The following is a 20809-nucleotide window of genomic DNA, read 5'->3' on the forward strand; positions in this document are numbered from 1 at the left end:
TGAGAGTGTGTATGTGTCAAAGAGAGAGAATGTGTGTGTGTCAGAGAGAGAGAGAGAGTGTGTGTTATGTGTGTCAGAAAGAGTGTGTGTCAGAGAGAGAAAGAGAGAGTATGTCTGCATCAGAGAGTACGTGTTTGTGTGTGTGTGTGTGTGTGTGTGTGTGTGTGTGTGAGAGAGAGAGAGAGAAAGAGCATGCAGATGGGAGGAGGGAGGGAGCAGAGCGTGAGAGAAAGGAACAAGTACAGCATGTGTGTGTGTGTGTGTGTGTGTGTGTGTGTGTGTGTGTGTGTGTGTGTTTGAGAGAGAATGTGTACATGCTTGCGTGTGTATGTGAGGGAGAGCATGAGGGAGGGAGGCCAACAGTGTGAGTGTGTGCGTGACAAAAACAGACACAATATGTTGGTGCGTGTAAGAGTGTGTGAAAGGGGGAAGAGTGTATGACAGTCACACATCATGACAGTGTGTGACAGAAAGAGTGTGTGATTGTATTTTTTAAAGGTAGTGTGCCTTTGTGTCAGAATGCTTGGAAGAGGTGTGTGTTTGTGGGCGGGTTTTGGTGGTTTATGAGGACATTTTTTAGGTTACAAACTGGTAATTACAAGAGTATTATGTTATAAATGTGGTTTATGGGGATATTTCTAGTGTGCCCATAATTCAAATCGCTCAAAAAACATACTAAACATAGTTTTTTGAAAATGTAAAAATTTAGAAAGTTTTTGGTGAGGGGTAGGTTAGGGCATGTAATCTATAGTTCGTACAGTATAAAAATCATTATGTCTATGGAGAGTCCTCATAAGGATAGCTGCAGCAACTTGTGTTTGTACATGTTTATACTACATTGTGGGGAACAAATGTCCCCACAAAGATAGTAAAACCTGAGATCACCTGCCTTGTGGGCCCAGCCAGCGGTCTCAATGAGGGAAATGGCTTATTAAACATACTAAACAATGTTGGGTTTTTTCAGAAAGATTTTTGTGAGGGTTAGGTTTAGGGGTAGGGTTAGAGGATAGAAATTATTGTTACATCTGTATAAAATCCATAAAATGCATGGAAGTCTATGGAGAGTCCCCACATTTATATAAAAACAAGTTTGTGTGTGTATGCGTATGTTGGACCAAATGTCCCCACAAGGATAGGTAAACCTGAAATCGTGACAATGTGGGGACCATCCAACAGTTTGGAAAAATGTAGCAATCAATAAGCATCCTTAATAATGTCTTCATGAAAATACAAAAATGCAGAAAGTTTTGTTTGAGGGTTACGGTTTGGGGTAATGCTCGGATTCAGGGATAATTTTTTATTTTATTTGGACAGTTTATAAACAATAGACGTCAATGGAAATTCTCCACCATAACTGAAAAACAAACTTGTGTATGTCTGTCAGATTTTGGCTGCATTATGGGGACCAAATTTCCCCCACAAGGATAGTAAAACCTGAAAACATCAAAATTATGTGGACCAGCCAACAGAACATACAAGGAAAACACAATATACTTAAAGGAGTGTTCAGGGTTAAATACAAGTAAAGCTCAATTGACAGCATTTGTGGTATAATGTTGGTTACCTAAAAAAAATATTTTGATTCATCCATTTTATAAAAAAAAAAAAAGGAAAGAATTTGGGTTACAGTAAGGCACTTATAAAGGAATTCAATGGGGCCAGTCAATAAATGTTAAAATACATACTTTTTCAAAAGTATAGTCACAAGATGAAACTGTTACACACATTAGCATGATTTTAGTGTCATATATGTACATATTACCTGAATTGGTAGATGACATGAAGCGATGGTCCGAGGTTATTTATGTAGATATCTTTAACGACTTTAAGCTGTTACTTAAATTGAGCCTAAAATAAATTTTTACTCCAATAAACATGTAAATAGTTGTTGTTCTCCATCTGGATCACTCATTTCACTTAGTTTTCCATTGTGTCTCGAGACCTGAAACAGAAAACAGGTCATTCGAATCATCATGACGCCGCCCAGTGGTTGCTTAGAAAACTGTGGATATCCAATATTACAACTTCATTGTCATGGCGACATAACAGGTAAACCCTGTAATCTGGTAATGCCTTAATACCAGTAAATACATGATTTTATGACATTAAAACCACGTTAACATGTATAATGTTTATGTCTTGTGGCTATACTTTTGAAACAGTGAGTATTTTAATGTTTATGGACTGGCCTCATTCACTTCCATTGGAAGTGCCTTACTGTAACCATGATTTTCTTTTTCTTTTCTTTATTAAAGAGGGACGAGTCGAAAGGATTTTTGTGGTAATCAACATTACACCACATATGTTGTCAATTGAGCTTAACTTGAAACATTACTTTTAAAAACCATACTACTTAATGCCTTGAAAATCAAAAAATTCTAAAAAATGTCTGTGAGGGTCATGTTAGTGGATTGAAAATGTCATAAGCACTATCATGACAGAAACAAACATATACTATATGTTTGGGCGGGGTGGAGTGGAGTGGACCATGTTAAAGGTATTATATAGTCAAGGTGTGTATGTTTGTCTGAAGAAAGGTGTGTGTGTGGGGGGGAGTGTGTGCCACATCACTGGTGCTGAAGAAGATGTTTATTTATAGTGGATGTTATATGGGGAGAGAAGTGTGAAGTATGTTGGTGTGTGTGTGTGTGTGAGCATGTATTTATCACTTTGTGGGGGACCAAATGTCCCCATAAGGATAGTAAAACATGAAAGTTTTGACCTTGTGGGGACAATTTGTCGGTCCCCATGAGGAAAACATCTTATAAATCATACTAAATTATGTTTTTTGAAAATGTCAAAATGCAGAATGTTTTCTGTGAGGGTTAGGTTTAGGAGTAGGGTTAGGGTTAGGGGATAGAATATATAGTTTGTACAGTATAAAAAACATTATGTCTATGGAAAGTCCCCATAAAACATGGAAACACAATATGTGTGTTTGTGTGTGTGTGTGTGTGTGTGTGTGTGTGTGTGTGTGTGTGTGCTTATGAGAGTACGCACACGTGTATGCGAGAGATGGGAACAGTGAAGGGGAGGGGTGTGGATGCTTGTGTTTGTGCATTAACGTGTGTTACTGAGAGGGGGAGGGAGAGTGTTTGTGTGTGTGTATGTCATGTGTGCGTGAGAGAAAGAGAGAGAGAGAGAGAAAGAGGACGGCAAGGTTTAGGTTTGCGTGTGTGTGTGTGTTTGTGTGTACTGTTATGAGTTGTGTGTGTGTATAAAGTACAAAGCCAGTGGATAACTGAAAGTGAGTGAGTGTGTGTGTGTGTGTGTGTGTGTGTGTGTGTGCGTGCGTGTGTGTGTGTGTGTCAGTGCTGTGTGTTTGTTGATTGTGTTTGGAAGGGAGAGCTGGATGAACAGGTAGTATATGTGTTTGTGAGATATAAAGAGAGAGAGAGAGAGAGAGAGAGAGAGAGATAAGGTGCAGGTATAAAGAGAGAATGAGATATTGAAATGCATGTTCTGTGTGGAGCCAGTATGTCTTTTGAGGAGAGTGAGACAGCTTAAATAAAACCGTTTGAACCGTTTACACCTGGTATTAAGATCCGTTATGTGCAGTACATTTGAAATGGCACTGTACTAAACACAGGTGTAAAAGGGGTCCAAATGGTTTTAAGATTTGTCCATTCAACCACATTCGGAGGTTGTCTTAAGTGTTCGAAAACACATGTGACCTCATTGGGCTCTTTATATAAACGCTTATCCGTTCGAATGCGTTAGCACAGCAGCAAAGCACGGCCTACTCACCCATCAATCAACCACTGCACTAAAACAAGTTTAAAATGTGCCAGTTATGTGTGGTTTTAAAAGGAAATAACCATCAGATCAGAAAATTGGAAAAATCGAATACACATACACATCACTGGACTTCTTCAGTGTGTCTGATATCAACATGCAGGGACACAGATATGAGAAACACACATCTGAAGCTCAGTTAATACAAGTACTCCACTAAAACCACCCCCCTTGGTTACAGTCGCTTGCTCTGACAAGCTCTACAGAACTCCCAGAGGAATTAATGGGAGTTTGACGTCAACGGCACGTTTTTGGGAAAATATTCTCATAAACAGAATTGACAACATTCTTAAAGGTGCCAAATGTAACAATTTTCATGTAGTATTCGCTTTTTTTGCCAATGTGTGAACGGCTTGTAACGCAACTTAAAAAATGAGCCCAAGGATGTTACGTTTATGCTCGCTCCCGAGAGCCTTGCCTCAGGTCATCACAAACTGCAGCACTAGGTAACGTTATCTTAAAGATGGAATCCAGCAAACGTCCGGCACCCAGCACTACAAAAAAAAAAAAAAAACATTTATCTACTGAATCCCATCTGGCTAAGCGGGAACATGATTGTGGTCGAGCGAAAACTAGACTGAATATCGGCAGGGCATTTCTACCTTCACTCAATTTTGGGGATCAAAACCGACCCTGAATTGGCATTCTTCTTATTGGACAGGTAAGCTGACGAATTGCAAGCTACCTTGCTTTGTAACATTCAAATAATTTCAACAATCTTCTCTTTATACTAAAAGTCAGGTATACAGGATAAATCTAAGCAAATACCCTGGTTTCTTATTTGTAGTACAACATATGACATACAAAACAAACTACAGAGGAACAGTAAACTGTCTGGTATAGTTCGGTAGTATGTAATACTACCTATAATATTTGATAGTGTGTGTGTATCAGTATGCTATGTTAGCTGATAAGTAGTTTTAGTTTAGTCTTAAAGTTTGTTGTAAAACAATCATAACTGTAATTTTAATTATGATACATCATCTGTCAGCATGATGCCAGTGAATCACGTTCAGCATCTTTGTACGTTGCGTCATTGTTTTGGATGCTCGCTCCCTCACGTCCATATGGAGTGTGTGCACGAGCACGAGCAACAGGTAACTGGCTGCAGTTCACTTAATAGCCACAGGTGTCACTAATAACAAGGGTTTGTGAATCTTACATTTATGCATTTGTGAGACGCTTTTATCCAAAGCAATCCCTTATTACAGGGACAATCCCCCTGGAGCAACCTGGAGTTAAGTGCCTTGTTCAAGGACACAATGGTGGTAGCTGTGGGGCTCGAACCAGCTTCCTTCTGATAACCAGATTACCAGTTATGTGCTTAGACCACTAAACCACCACCATTCCTTGGTTATCTTACATACTGCACCTTTTAGTGGGCTGGAATGAAGAGTATCAATGTAAGGCATATTTATCTGATGTTTTTTGTAAAATAAATTGTTAAATTACACAGTAATTTGATTGAAAACTGTGGAGAATAAATGAAACAATCATCACAGTCACTTAATAATCATTTGCAATTTCATAACATTACACACCTGATAACATTGGCATAAGTGAACAGAACTGCTTATAACATCTCATAATACACTCACTATGATGCTGTGAATTATGTACTATGCATTTACTATGATTTGAATCATTAAAGTAATTGCATTCAGTTATTAGCTTTAATTTACCTTAAGGTATCCTTGCTAATGTTATTCATGTTCATTTGGGAATGAGATCTGACAGAGTTTAATCCATAGTATGCTCTTCTCAATATTTATTTAAAGATTATTTTTATTTTTTTTTAAGAAAGATAAAACTGCACATAACCTCTCTGGGTACCACGTGTCACTCTTACAAGTGACCTGGCAACAAAGTGTTTCTTAATTTTTTGGATCATTTTGATAAAATCCTGCTTAAAAGTACTCAAACACACATTATTCCCATAGGCTCTCATTTAAAAATATCAAACGCGTGTCAGAGTAATGGTGGACTGCAACAGTTTGGACAGAAATGCTTTTAAGGCGGGGCTTAGTGAAGGGTCAATTGGGAGAAATGGTGCAGTGGTTTTTAGCACTTTGTTTTTCTTCTTTTACTCTTCAGCACTTTATTATCAAGCTGTAATACACTGACAGTGATTTACATAGTCATAGTCGTTGTGAAATCAGACACCCTCCGATATTATGACTGACTGTAAACGGTAATGTGTCTCACCTGTCCACTTGTGATTGCCCAAAACACCTCTTAATTCCGGGTGTAAATACAGCCAAAGACAAATCTGAACTGATGATTTAACAACTCGTTGAATTCGCCCATAGGAAAATGTTATTGCCCAGATGTTGCTCTTTCAAAGGCCAGGAGATTTAATGGAGTTATGTTTCATTTAAGTATCAACTTTGAGCCTCAAAAGAAATAAAAACAGACACATTTGAGATTATTAAATCGCTGTCTTACAGTGAGAGTATAGAGCTATAAAATGAAAGTGGATAGCATTGTCCAGATAATTTGGTTTTGAGAGAATCTGATGACAAATATTTTGAGTTCATATTGGAATCTCTGACATTTGATTGCAGACTATCGTTTGCAAATCTGAACGCTCGTTTACATGCGCAGTTATAATCAAGCTACAGCAGGTTTTTGTGTAGTCAAGCTACAGTCCTCATCTCTCTGTACAAGTATGACACAATGCATGATCGAATATTCTCCTTGACCAGTAGGAGGCATATGCATGAAGAATGTGAATCACCAAAAACACAAGAAAAGAAAGTGAAAATGAAAGTTAAAGTGGAGACTCACTGAGCAGGAAGGACAATTCAAAAACTTAAATATTGATCTGTTTTTCACCCACACCTATCAAATTGCCTCTGGAGACATGGATTTAACCACTAGAGTTATATGGATTACTTTTATGCTAATTTGTGTGATTTTTGGAGCATCAGAATTTTGGCACCCATTCACTTGCATTGAACAGACCAAAAGAGCTGAGAAATTCTTCTAAAACTCTTAATTTTTGTTCTGCTGAATAAAAAAAGTCACACACAATTGTAGGATGGCATAAGGGTGAGTGAATTATGAGAGAATTTTCAGTTTTTGGTGAACTGTTCCTTTAAATACACAATGTGCGTAAAAACTGTCTGTCAGAGCATTCACGCAACAGTGTGGCCAGTTGTGGTCCTATTTGAATAGCATGCATGCATGCTGGACAAGGCCAAGCTACAATTACATTATATAGGTGAACCCTCAGGAACAAGGGGATGCATTACATAACATTTTTTTTTATTTATTTTTTTAAAGAATTATTGTTTTGGTCTGACTGAAATCAAACTTTTAAAGTGCATATAAATGTATAGATTGTTGAGGTGTCTTGAAAATGTAAAGGAGACTCTTTTTCTTTAATCCGAGAAGCAGGAGTACTTAGCAAATGTCTCAATTTGCTCCCCATTTAATCACTTTGCTGTTTAGGAGCAATAAATGAGATACTACAGTAAAGAGATTTTATGTGTTTTTTCTTTCCAATGGGCAGTTGTTTAAGTGGTATGGTAATGTTAATGTGATGTTAGTGAGCTTGCATGTTGTAAGTTATGTTTGGTATTGTGTGAAAATAAGTGAAAAAAGAGACATAAAATTGTGTGTCTGTTTAAGAGAAAGATTGAGAGAGTATGTTGTGATGAAAAGCGAAGGGGAGGTGTGTGTGTGCGTGTGTGTGTGTGAGAGAGAGAGGAGGGAGACTGTGTGTGTGAGCAAGGCAAAGGCTAGTGTGTGTGTTTGTGTGTGTGACAGAGAGAGAGAGAGGAACAGAAGAGGGGAGGGTGTATGTGTGTGTGTGTCTGTGTGTGTGAGAGAGAGAGCGAGAGAGAGACAGAAAGGAGCGAAAATGGTGAGGAAATGTGTGTGTGTGTGTGTGTGTGTGTGTGTGTGTGTGTGCATGCGCGTGTGTGCGCATGCTTGCAGGGTTGAAACTGAAACAAGGGGAGGGAGAGTGTGTCTTGGAAACAGAGAGAAGGCTCAGTTTGTGTGTGTGTGTGTGTGTGTGTGTGTGCGTGCGCGTGTGTGTTTGTTCTAGTGGTTGAACGAGGAGGGGAGGGTGTGTGTGCTCATGAGGCAGAAAGAGAGGGTGTGTGTGTATGTGTGTGTGTGTGTGTGTGTGTGTGTGTGTGACTGTGTTTGAGAGAGAATGTGTATGTGTATATGAGTATAGAGCTGTGTGTGTGAGAGAGAGATAAAGGAGAAGAGTATGTGTGTGTGTGTTACTGGGAGAGAGATTGTGTGTCTGCACAAGTGTTTATGTGTGTTTAGATCTGTGTGTGTGTGCGTGCGTGCGTGTGTGCATGTGTATGTGTGTGTGTGTGTGTTCCTGTGGCTCACTGTAGAGGGGAGGGTGTGTGTGTGTGTTTGTGCTCTTGAGGCAGAGAGCGAGAGAGATTGTGTGTGTGTGTGTGTGTGTGTGTGTGTGTGTGTGTGTGTGTGTGTGTGTGTGTGTGTGTGTGTGTGTGTGGGGGCGGGTTTGGGTGGTTTATGAGGACATTTTTTTAGGTTACAAACTGGTAATTACAAGGGTATTATGCTATAAATGTGGTTTATGGGGACATTTATAGTGTCCCCATAATTCAAATAGCTTAAAAAACATACTAAACTATGTTTTTTTTGAAAATGTAAAAATGAGGTTTAAAAAAGTTTTTTGTGAGGGTTAAGTTTAGGGGTAGGGTTAGGTGATAGAATCTATAGTTCATACAGTATAAAAATCATTATATCTATGGAGAGTCCTCATATGGATAGCTGCACAAATAAATGTGTGTGTGTGTGTGTGTGTGTGTGTGTGTGTGTGTGTGTGTGTGTGTGTGTGTGTGTGTGTGTGTGCGTGTGCATGCGTGTGTGCGGCCCACATGTGCGAAAATGTTTGTGCATCTGTGTTTTTGTGAAAGACATACACCGAAGAGTGTGTGTGCTGAAGACAGTGGAAAGGAGAGGGAGAGTTTATGCATCTACTTTGTTTATGAAAGAGGAAGACAGTGAGTGTGTGTGTGTGAGAGAGAGAGTAGGCGGATATGTTATATGATTGTGTGTCTGTGTGTGATTTGTTTGTGAGTGTGAATAAGGCAGAGAGTGTTCTCAACAAAGGCGAATGTGTGTTGATTGCGTGAGTGTGTGCATATTGAGACTGAGAGCGTGCATGTGTATGTTTACAATATTAAAACATGTGTGAGAGAGAAATTAGTTATGGAAATGGAGTGTGTGTGAGTGGCATTTTCAAAGAGAAAGGCTATAGAGAGACTGCAGACTTTGGGAATATGTGAGTTTGTCTCTGTGTGCGCGTGTGTGCGTGTGTGTGTGTGCGCGTGTGTGCGCGTGTGTGCTTGTCTGAGAGAGACTGAGAATATGAGACTCTGGGCTTGGTTATTTGAGAGAGCGTGAGTGAGTGTGTGTGCACTTTAGTGAGCTTGTGTGTGTGTGTGTGTGCGTGCGTGCGTGTGCATGTGAGCTTGAGATGGGGGTGGGGTGTGTGTGCTTGCGTGCATGTGAGCTCAGCTGAAGAGAAGATATTTGTGTGTGTGTGTGTCTGTCAGTGTGTGTGAGTGTGCTTGCAATAAAGGCTTTAAAAGGGTAGGGTGTGTTTGTGTGCATGGGAACACATACATGTGTGTCCAGCTGGGGGGATGGTGTGTGTGTGTGTGTGTGTGTGTGTGTGCGCGCGCATATGTGTTGATATAAGAGAGAGTTGTGTGTGTGTGTGTGGGTTTGTGTCCTTGTGCACATGTGTGTCTCTCTCTGCCTGCACGTGTGTTTCCTGACTTGTTTGTGTGTTGGTTTGAGTGGAATGGGATTTTGTGTGTGTGTGTGAAGAAAAGAGGAAAAAACAGAAAATGAGAGATAAACACAATTGTGATACACAAATGAACGAAAGGGAAACAGATTTGGGCCTGCGGAACAGGGAGTGATTAAAAGCATGTCCGTTTTGCAGTGTAGTGACTTTGAGAAAGAGTTACAAAAGTGTGTGTGTGTGTGTGTGTGTGTAATCAGATTTACTGAGAGGCTGGACAGGAGTATGTCCACAGAAAACAGTGGCTGTTATTCAACTAAAACTCTGTTCACAACTGTAACTATGTTCACACACCTTACGTTACAAAACTACTTTAGAAGTTCTGTTTCAGTCAGACTAAAGCAATAATTCAGCTTTATATATTGTCATCTACCCCTCACTGCCGGCTTTTAATTTACATTAAATCTACACTATGCAATTTTTGTCCCTCTAGCGGTTGAAGTATATAACTGCAAGTTATTTACGGAGGAACATTTTACACGAGTTGTGTGTGATTCGCCACTGCTCTTCTGTAAAAACATAAGTAATGTTCGATTCATTTATGCATGACAACCAATATAAGCCTCAGCAACCCTACCAGAAAACATATCCAAGCATTATCCACCTTTTCCCTATGTCCTGTGATGCTTAGCGAGAAATGTGGGCGTTACTTCCATTGACAAGTAAACACAGTTATAGTTGCAGTGTACGTCCAGTCATTCTTTCTTTGCGGTGTTGGGATTTTAAGGAGAGTGTGTATGATTTCATGAGGACATAGAGTATCTCACAAAAGTGAGTACACCCCTCACATTTTTGTAAATGTTTGATTATATCTTTTCATGTGACAACACTAAAGAAATGACACTTTACTAAAATGTAAAGTAGTGAGTGTACAGCTTGTATAACAGTGTCAATTTGCTGTCCCCTCAAAATAACTCAACACACAGCCATTAATGTCTAAACCGCTGGCAACAAAAGTGAGTACACCCCTAAGTGAAAATGTCCAAATTGGGCCCAATTAGCCATTTTCCCCTCCCTCAGTCTCATGTGACTCATTAGTGTTACAAGGTCTCAGGTGTGAATGTGGAGCAGGTGTGTTAAATTTGGTGTCATCGCTCTCACACTCCCTCAAATTCCCTCAAACTGGACAATGGAAGTTCAACATGGCACCTCATGGCAAAGAACTCTCTGAGGATCTGAAAAAAAGAATTGTTGCTCTACATAAAGATGGCCTAGGCTATAAGAAGATTGCCAATACCCTGACCCTGAGCTGCTGCACGGTGGCCAAGACCGTACAGCGGTTTAACAGGACAGGTTCCACTCAGAACAGGCCTCGCCATGGTCGATCAAAGAAGTTGAGTGCACATGCTCAGCATCATATCCAGAGGTTGTCTTTGGGAAATAGACGTATGAGTGCTGCCAGCATTGCTGCAGAGGTTGAAGTGGTGGGGGGTCAGCCTGTCAGTGCTCAGACCATACGCCGCACACTGCATCAAATTGGTCTGCATGGCTGTCGTCCCAGAAGGAAGCCTCTTCTAAAGCTGATGCACAAGAATGCCCGCAAACAGTTTGCTGAAGACAAGCAGACTAAGGACATGGATTACTGGAACCATGTCCTGTGGTCTGATGAGACCAAGATAAACTTATTTGGTTCAGATGGTGTCAAGCGTGTGTGGCGGAAACCAGGTGAGGAGTACAAAGACAAGTGTGTCTTGCCTACAGTCAAGCATGGTGGTGGGAGTGTCATGGTCTGGGGCCGCATGAGTGCTGCCGGCACTGGGGAGCTACAGTTCATTGAGGGAACCATGAATGCCAACATGTACTGTTACATACCGAAGCAGAGCATGATCCCCTCCCTTCAGAGACTAGGCCGCATGATATATCATGCGCCTATTCCAGCATGATAACGACCCCAAACACACCTCCAAGACGACCACTGCCTTGCTAAAGAAGCTGAGGGTGAAGGTGATGGACTGGCCAAGCATGTCTCCAGACCTAAACCCTATTGACAAAATAAATTATTTTCTATGTACTCACTCAATAATGAACTTGAAAATGTAGGTAGTGCAGCTTTAAATACAATTTTTGGTCTAGCCTGACTATGATCCATAGAATTGACTTTGACTCTCTTCGCCATTATATCAGTGAGAAGTCTGCAGCTGTCCTGAAATACTTGATATAGGGATGAACATGTGAATGTGCCTTCCTGCACATGCAAACACACTCTTTTGGACTGATCAATATCCGGTCGGCAAGGCTGAGTCTTATCACAGATCAATGAATACGTCAGACATTCACTCACTCACTCACACACACACACACTGAACACATTTGTAACCAAGAGAATGTGTACATCTCCACATTTGTCTAATTAAGCATTCACAGTTGCATCTGTGAAAAACTGAGCTTTGGCGTTCATATACAGTTCTATAAATGGCAGCTCATGCGTGCACACACTCTCTTATGTTGTCAGTTACTCTCTGTTTAGAATCCAGCTATATCTGTGTTTTGTTCTGTATAGTTACTGTACAGATTCAACTGAACACTTTAATTAGTTTAACTAGTGATGCCTCAAATGATGTGGCTTTTTAAAGAAAAGAATACTCTTACTTTTATAAGCGATTAGACTCTGGCGGATGGAAAATTGTCGAAAATCCCATAAGCCACTGTTCCACCATCGGGCCGAATGGTTCTGAGCATGGTGAAGAACTGTTCCAGCAGCATTTCCAGTTGAGCACAATTCGGCATGGCTCAACCAGTTCTCGGCTTGAATTTCTCAGCACGGTTTGCTAAAATCGGTAAATTACATATTTGTTACGTACATACAAGCAACATGTTGAAAAAGAAACCGTAATCGTGCCAAATGGACCAAATCATCAAGGAAAGGCATGGTTTCGCAATGAAACCAAAATATCCAGTGATCTGTAGGAAACAGATTATGAAACACATAAGTGTTTCAACCCCACAAGTAGCACGTTTTTATCATTTTCAGCTCATTTTGAGCAAAACACTATTTAACACAGTTATTTTCTGAGCTGCAATAAGAACCCGGATATGGCGGAGTGGTGTGTTTCTTTGTAAACAGTAACTTCATCAATTGAAATAGAGACCCGTGCAATATCTATGAGACTTGGGGGTGGACTCTTTTGACTTGAACAACCACCTAGAAAGAGCCCAGAACACCCTGGCACCAGTTGGCAACACCCTAGAAAACATAGCATTATTGTGTTGACTTCTGCATGGGCAGCCATCATTTTCTCTTTGTTCAGAAAATCTTAAAATCTAGTTGGTTAGTCTAATTGATGTTCATGCTCTCGTCATTGTGACCTAAATTTTTATCCACTGAAGCATTCTGATGTGATTCAGATCATTTGACACTCACTTAATAGGTATAGAAGGTATTGAAGATTAATTATATAGAAGTGCAGTTGTGCTTTAAGCAAGTCTCTCTTTAGGATATGTAAGATTTCCATTAAACTTGTTTTTTATGTAGAGATGTATGCAAGAGTGAGATCTAAAGATTCACTTGTGCAATGATTTCCATTCTTACTGATGTAAACATTTTATTGATTCATCTGTGTGTTATGTTGCAGATTAAGGCTGTCAATTTAATGCAATGAGGTGTGTTCTTGTGTGTTTGAAATAGACGTGGCTGTGGAAGGAAAAGGAAAGGGACACCAGTGAAGGTGTGTGAAAGAGTCTTTGCTACAGAGGATGAGGAGGAGAGCATGTCTGAGCACAGCTATGGAAATGAAAAAGGTAAAGTATGTGTTTCATGGCTGTTTTTTTTTTGTGTTTTGTTTTTGTTTTTATTTATAAAAAAAACAACAAGGAAAGGACAGAAAATTATTGTTGAGGAGGGGGGATTGGGAAATAACTGAAGCCAAACAAAAAAAGGGTGTTCAAATGTATTCTAGTTTGCAGCAACCAAACGACTGGATGTTGTTCATTTTGAATGAGAGTTGATGAAATCAGGTGACATGTCACTGTTTCAATTTATTTATTTGTTCCTTTATAGGAAAGTATAATGTATACAGGAAAGTGTTAGGTTGAGTGAGGGGGTTAGGATTGAGATTCAACCCAAGTCAGACTCTTTTATGTCCTGAGTATGTGCACAGCTTTGAAAATGCAACAATGTTTAGCAGACTTTTGCAAATAAGCAGCAATATAATGCAGTGACAACCAATAAAAGAGGGCAGACAGTAGAGCTCCAGTGATTCTTCTCAGTCTTCTCATACACTTGGATAGTGTAGTCAAGTAGGAACGCTCACTGGTAACTAACAGCTCTTGGCTGGCTCAAACGGTATATTCGCTGTCAGTGTGAATGTACCATCACTTGTCCACATGAGCACCACAGAGTGTTAACATCATGTTGGAGCACATACACAACCCACTAGGCCTTGCTCGCACAGTATATGTGTTTCTGTTTGTGGTCACTTTAGGTTAAAGATAGTGAGCTCATTTAGGTAGGCTACATACTCTGTGCCTACTCAGAGATAATGATGTGTATTGTGTTGTAAGTCTGAGACCACTAGTAAAAAAATATATATTTATTTTTCTAATTTAATCAAATATATATATATCGCAAATTGTATTATCAGCTTAACAATTTCAGTCAAAAGTTGAATTGAAAAACGAATATGGATTCTGATTATTTATTTTTTTGTATTTGGTATGTCCTCCTTTTTGCTTTTAGGATGGTATGCACTCAAGCTGGCTCAGACAAAACCTGATGATCTGTGTTATCCAGCATGATTTGTGAATGTTCTTAAGAGGATCTTGTATGCTTCAATGAAATCATGATATCAAATCTTTTGTACAAATGTCACAGATTTGCTAATTTGATTAGTAGAATTAGAATTTTGTATTAATGTTATGTCATAACTCCTGTTTTAATTGTTTCAAAATCTATTTCCAGGTTTAAAAAAGATTTTGAATCCCATTTTATTTTTATGTGGTCTCAGACTTTTGGAAACCTCTGTATTTCAGGGATTTTTGTGTGTGTGAATGTCAGTGTAAAGCCCATTAAATTTGTGTTACAGGTGATGGTTGTGAGGGAGCAGAGAACAGACACAGAGTGCATGTAGTTGATGGACAATACTATGAAACACAGTCTGCTCAGCTCTGGTGAGTGACTGTGTGTGTGTGTGTGTGTGTGTGTGTGTGTGTGTGTGTGTGTGTGTGTGTGTGTGTGTGTTTGAGATCTGGGTAGACAAACCTGCGAATGTGTGCGTGTGTGTCTGTGCATATGCATGCTTGGGGGAGATAGCAAGTAATTGTGTGTTTTGTGAGGCTATAACATGCGTGAGTGTGTGTGTGTGTGTGTGTGTGCGGAGGTGGGGGATTACTGGAATGCAGGCTGTGTGTGTGTGTGTGTGTGTGTGTGTGTGTGTGTGTGTGTGTGTGCTTATTGCAACGTGTTTATTATCTTTGGGCTAATAAGGGAATGTGTGTGCTTATGTGTGTGTTTATCATAGCGTGTAGCTGGGTTTAACATACATGTGTGCGTGTGTGTTTGCATCTATTTATTGCTGTGTTTAGTCAAAGTGCTGATAGAACTATGTGTACATGGAGTCAGACTTGTTATTTGTATAGATGTATGTTTATGATGTAAAGTTGTGTGTGTGGGGGCACAGTGCATATTTTAATTATGAGTTCAAATGCATTTATTAACTTCATCCTAGTTTGAAATGTATGTTAGGTTTGTATAGGATTCAGAGCTAAAGGCTAAACTATAAATATTTAAGTAAGTGGGCTTGTTAAAGTATTATACATTAGCAGCATATACACAAACTAGAATTAACTGACTATAAACACATTCAACCTTATTTTTTAAAATCCTATTCTTAGTTATGATTTGAATTCACACCAAATGATACAGACAATTTGAGATAATGTATTATTAATGTTAATGATGAAAGGTGAGTGAAAAACAAGAGTGACTGTACCATGTGATATGCATTAGTATGCAACTCTGTGATTTACAAAACATGCTCGGCAAGATTTCTCAGCTGTGATGTTGTTATCTATAGAAGTTTGTTTTTGTATTGCTGTCTGATGTTGCTCGCTCTCTCTCTCTGTCTCTCTCTCTCTCTCTCTCTCTCTCTCTCATCCAGTGTGAGTGATGTGGGTTTGGAAGGCTCTAGTGGAGGGAGGGGGACCGTTTCGTACCACCCACCACCAAACTGTCGCATTCGTGAAGTGCACTGTGGCAGTCAAGTGCGGCTGATCGTCATAGCGATCCGTGACATTGCTAAAGGAGAGGAGATCACAGTGGACTACAGTATGACAGAGTGGGGAGAAAACGCATTGGTAAGTGTAACCATGACAATGGCTAGCATATGTCATACTCTGAGCTCCATTTGCACTTAGGTGATGCTAGTAATATGCAAATTGATGACAGTCCATAATGATATGTAGTTGTTTTACATATGTGTGTGACATGACATTAAATGCATGGTATTGAATTTATTCATATTCATGAATTTATTCATGTGTATGTGTGTTGTGTAGTGGGGGGACTGTATAGTTACATTCTGATGTCACTTAATTGAATTTGTTTGTAATGCTGTTGTGCCCCCCAGGGTTTCCATGGCACTGTACCTCCTAGTAGCTTTGAGTGCAGCTCTGACCATGAAAGCTATGTTAAAAAGGTAATGCCTCCTACACACTACACAACTTTCGAAGACGTCGGATCATAGTACCGTTCATATTACACATTTGTCTGTCTTGTCATGGAAGTCGCAGCGTTTTCAAATTACATGACGAATCCACGACAAGGGTGAACACATTACAAAACATTTCATTATTGACGAATCCCCGATGACTCTGCCTGGACTCCAAATTACGTTTCACAACAGAGTACATGCGAGAAGTGATACGAGATATGAAAACAAATGCATGATCATATGTTATGCATTTCAGAATATGATGTGTATGTTTTTATCACCTAAAGGCATCATATATTTTATTGGTTACAATATGACAAAGTACCTCCTACTGAAAAATCTACCTATTTGCTTACCTGACTGTCCAAAAGAATTTGCAATTTCTCTCCAACTCTTCTCTTTCTCCACCCGGTTGTGCTACAGTTCAGATGAAACATAAAATAGGCACTGGTGCGCCTGCCAATGTTCCACTAATTTTTGCTCAATTTCTTTGGTCCAATGAGACTTTCTTGATACCGCAGCCATGCTACAGTTGATGTTTTGTTGCAGGTACATTAAGACTCCTCCCACTGAAACTTCCTGTGCACCGTTTCTTGCTCTCTCATTGGCTGTATGTCAACTCTGCATTTGCATTCAAAACATATTTTTTCACATTGTGCGATTATGAATCGCAGACAGGTCCAGATATTTAACATTCTAGATATCTCGCTGACATCGGTGATGCGTCGGCGCTTCTCTCATATTGTGTCTTTAATCATTCATACATTGCGATTGTCGCTCACAGGAGCAAGCTCTGATTTGCCTACGATTTCGGGCTTTTGTCGGCGATCTCCACAAAACTGTCGGCGAGTAGTGTAAACTCGGCATTAATATATGCTCAATTTGTAAACATTTTATACACACGTCTTAACCCTGTAACGCCTGAAATATAAATGTTTTTTTTTTATTATTCCACTGTTTTTAGCACCACTAGACAAACTATAACAAGAAATCGTTAAAAATATTTTTGATTTCTAACTTTAAACTTTATTTTGTATTTATTTTTACAAAAAATTCAAATTAAACTGAAAACAATTAAGTGCAATTAAAATGTGTGTTATTCAACTTTTTGAAAGATGGCTTTTCAACAGTTGTGAAGGGCAGCATCTCTTTGGCAATGAACCTTCATCCATGCATACTCTCCATCATGTGCCACCAGTCGGATATTTCATTATCCGGGTACATGCATCACTTATTGTAGGTTGTTGCGGGTTTAATGTTGGTGTTTTATTACATTTTATCCCAGGACCCAGTTTAGCTGCTTCGAAATGGTACAGACTTTGAATGTGTGTGAATAAATTTGTTTTGTTCCCTCCTAGGGCTGGGCGATATGCAAGAAATATGTTCTATATATATATATATATATATATATATATATATATATATATATATATATATATTTTTATTTATTTATTTTTAAATATAGCAATATCCAAATACATTGTATAAATATAATATAATGTATTTTACATTATCCCCCAGCTGACGGATTGGTGAATATTCTTGATTTAGTGAATTTGCTTTGAAAATGTAATTTTAAAAAAAATAATTTCTAAATTAAATTGCACCACAAACGAAACGAAAAATCAATTAAAAAAACAAAGTGGTCAGAAAACATATACAACCACCTTTCCGTTTACCGTCACACAAATATCCATCTATGACAACAGGCGTAAAATAAATAAAAAAATTAAGATCTAAAAACAATTATAAATGTAAACATAATAATTATAATGATGATAATAATCACTGAAATATAAATCGTCGGTCGAGATGAACGTGTTTTTATATTATTTTATGATTTAATCACAGATGTATAGGCTATATATGAAGTGACCCTGCAGAGTTGCACTCACATCTAACTGCTCTGTGGAAATAAAGTGAATGGAATTTAGAGCACCTCCTGAGCTGAGATGGTCTAAGGTCATTTGCAGCATTCTCATAGACGATACTATTCTTGCAAAAAGTTTCAGTAGATTAAAACAAAGAGTGAGAATCCTTTACATAAGCGTGTTCCTCGAGACTGCACACATCCGAACAAACAGTGTGTCAGACATGCACATAGACGACTTTTCTGTCATCTGTTCTAAAAAATATAATGAATTGTGTTTCTTGAAGCGCGTGTCTTATTTTCTAACAGCATTTCTCGTGTCATTCCGAATGCGAGACGTCTTACAATGATCCACCATGCACATTATATTCGCTACCTGCAATTAAATGTCTTCTGTCAGTGCGTGTACTTTCCTGCCTCTGTAATTTGATATGTTGGTACAGAACATCTGGCTTCATGGGTCGCAAACTCTTCATTAGGCAACTTTATTTAATGCTGTTCTATTCGTTAGGCTATTGTATTGATATTAGATGTCCCATTCATAATGTTTCCCCCTTTTACCTGGTATAAATTTCACACCACTGTTGTCCCTTGTACCGAGTAAAACCAGTAACACTGTACACTGTGGCAAGCCTAATATTGACAATATAAAACGGGTTTTAGGATGTTATAGTAAGATGGCATCACCATAGCTTGTAATGTAAAATAATGATATATTTATAATGGCAGAGCAGGCTGCATATTTGAAAATACACAGAAATATTAGTTCACACTTTATATATATCTCATAAAACATATATGTCATTATTTTCAAAGCTCTTTTTTGTGGTGGGCATGAATGTAATGATGATTGAGAGATATACCTCAAAAACCTATTGGGTAATATTTGATACATATGGATTTCAGTGGGCTTTTTCAATACAATTATATACAACATTTTAACTAAGCATAAGTTGCTTATATTCAGAAAATACTCCTTTTAAATTATCAGTAACAATATAATCATTACTGTCACTTTTACTTTATTAAAACAAGCTGTCATTTATCCCAACATAAAGAGTAATTTGTTGCGCAAGTCTGCCGCCATTTTAAATAGTTTGAAGATTGAAACCATTTTCCACAAATAACCACTAGATGGTGCTATAAACATACCATACTTTAATGCCATTTATTGGCTTTTCAGATTGAACAGAGAGTGAGACAGGAGCCGTATCATATTTGATACACACAGTGTTATAGGGTTAATACGCATTCCTTGTATTACCGTGCAAGACCACCGAATGTTATTTCAAAGAAAAAATATTTTGTCTTCATAATTTTTCATTATAGTTTTTCCCCTATATGCATACAGCAGTGGTGCATGGCTTTTACTACAGTTTAGATAGGGTCGCGGACAGCGGGGAAAGAATAATGCCATGGTTCTCCTTCGATGGAAACGATAAACATTTCGAGCCACTGAGGCAAATTTAATGATAATCTTTAGTTCAGCACTTTAAACACGCTAAATATGCTTCTCATCTGAAGCACAATATTTTCATGGGCGATTGAAGACTGGTTTTCCTGCAAGCCATCTGCTCTGTATCTCTGGAGCACACGCATTGGGTGCATGGGCTTCCCTCAATATTGCGGTGCAGATCACAAAACCAATGTGAACCATTTGAATTCTAGTGAGACTGTGGCAGTTTCTGTTTAGGGTACTATTTTGTTTTCATAACAAATTATATAATTTATTGTCATTATTATTATTATTTTAGAAAAACTAGCTACAATACCTCACCACAGCAATGAGGAGTCATACATGGTCTTACCTGTGCTTATATAAGTTTATAAAGGGCTTTAAAGTCTGGATCTCCAAGACTAATGGACAAAGGCTCGAGGACAAAAATCCTAGGGAAACAATGCTTGCATCAATATGTAAAAATTTTCAGTGAAAAAGCCTTTTTCACTGAAATGGATGCTGGCACGGGGTGCTGGAGTAGTTCTCTACATTCGACTACAAATTTGCATTCCGCTCTGGCTGCAATTCAGGGAACGGCCACTTTTAACAAGACAATAAATTCCAGATATAAAAAACAAGTCTCCACCTTAAATTCTCCACCTCAAGTTTCACTTTCACTCATTTCACCTAAATTAACATAGTTTGCGAAAGGGATTTCATGTTGCTTTCATGTTCCTCTCTTTAAGTTCGTCCTTTCAGCCAGCACAAGTTGGAAAATGCCCAAATGAAAATGTGTGTGCAATGAGCTGAAAGAAGCCGATCCATTTCTTTGAGTGACATGTGAAAATGTACAGTAAGGTGTTTTGCTGTCACTGTACAATTTCATTTTTCCACACCTCTGGATTAAAATCAGACATTGCAGGTCAGATTCAGACAGCTATGACACTATGTACTTTTTACATAATACAAGCACTTAAATGTTAGATGTGGAATGGTAAAATATAGGTTCTAATTTTGTGTTAAAATGCGTAGCTAACATGAAATTTTAAGCACTAATTAGTTGAATCATTATTATAAATGCAATATGACATCATATGGATAGAATAGGCAATATGGAATTTGTACATTTAAAAAACGGTCAAATGTGGTTAAAATCTAAAACTAAATCTAAAATAAAATGTACAATTTCACACAATATCTATCTATCTATCTATATATTTTTTTTACCTTGGCACATACATTGCCAAGAA

General features: G+C 38.6%; 1 protein-coding gene across 1 annotated transcript in view; it reads left to right on the forward strand.

Moving 5' to 3' along the window:
- LOC127651798 (uncharacterized) overlaps window positions 1–20809 on the forward strand; it is a 35171-nt gene that overhangs the window by 1577 nt on the left and 12785 nt on the right. The window contains exons 2-5 of the mRNA XM_052137814.1: window positions 13230–13342; window positions 14626–14710; window positions 15700–15895; window positions 16168–16236. Coding sequence (XP_051993774.1) covers window positions 13230–13342; window positions 14626–14710; window positions 15700–15895; window positions 16168–16236 — 463 coding nt within the window. The remainder of the gene's footprint in view (window positions 1–13229; window positions 13343–14625; window positions 14711–15699; window positions 15896–16167; window positions 16237–20809) is intronic.

Source organism: Xyrauchen texanus, chromosome 11 (genome assembly GCF_025860055.1).
Source record: "Xyrauchen texanus isolate HMW12.3.18 chromosome 11, RBS_HiC_50CHRs, whole genome shotgun sequence".
NCBI classification, from domain to species: domain Eukaryota; kingdom Metazoa; phylum Chordata; class Actinopteri; order Cypriniformes; family Catostomidae; genus Xyrauchen; species Xyrauchen texanus.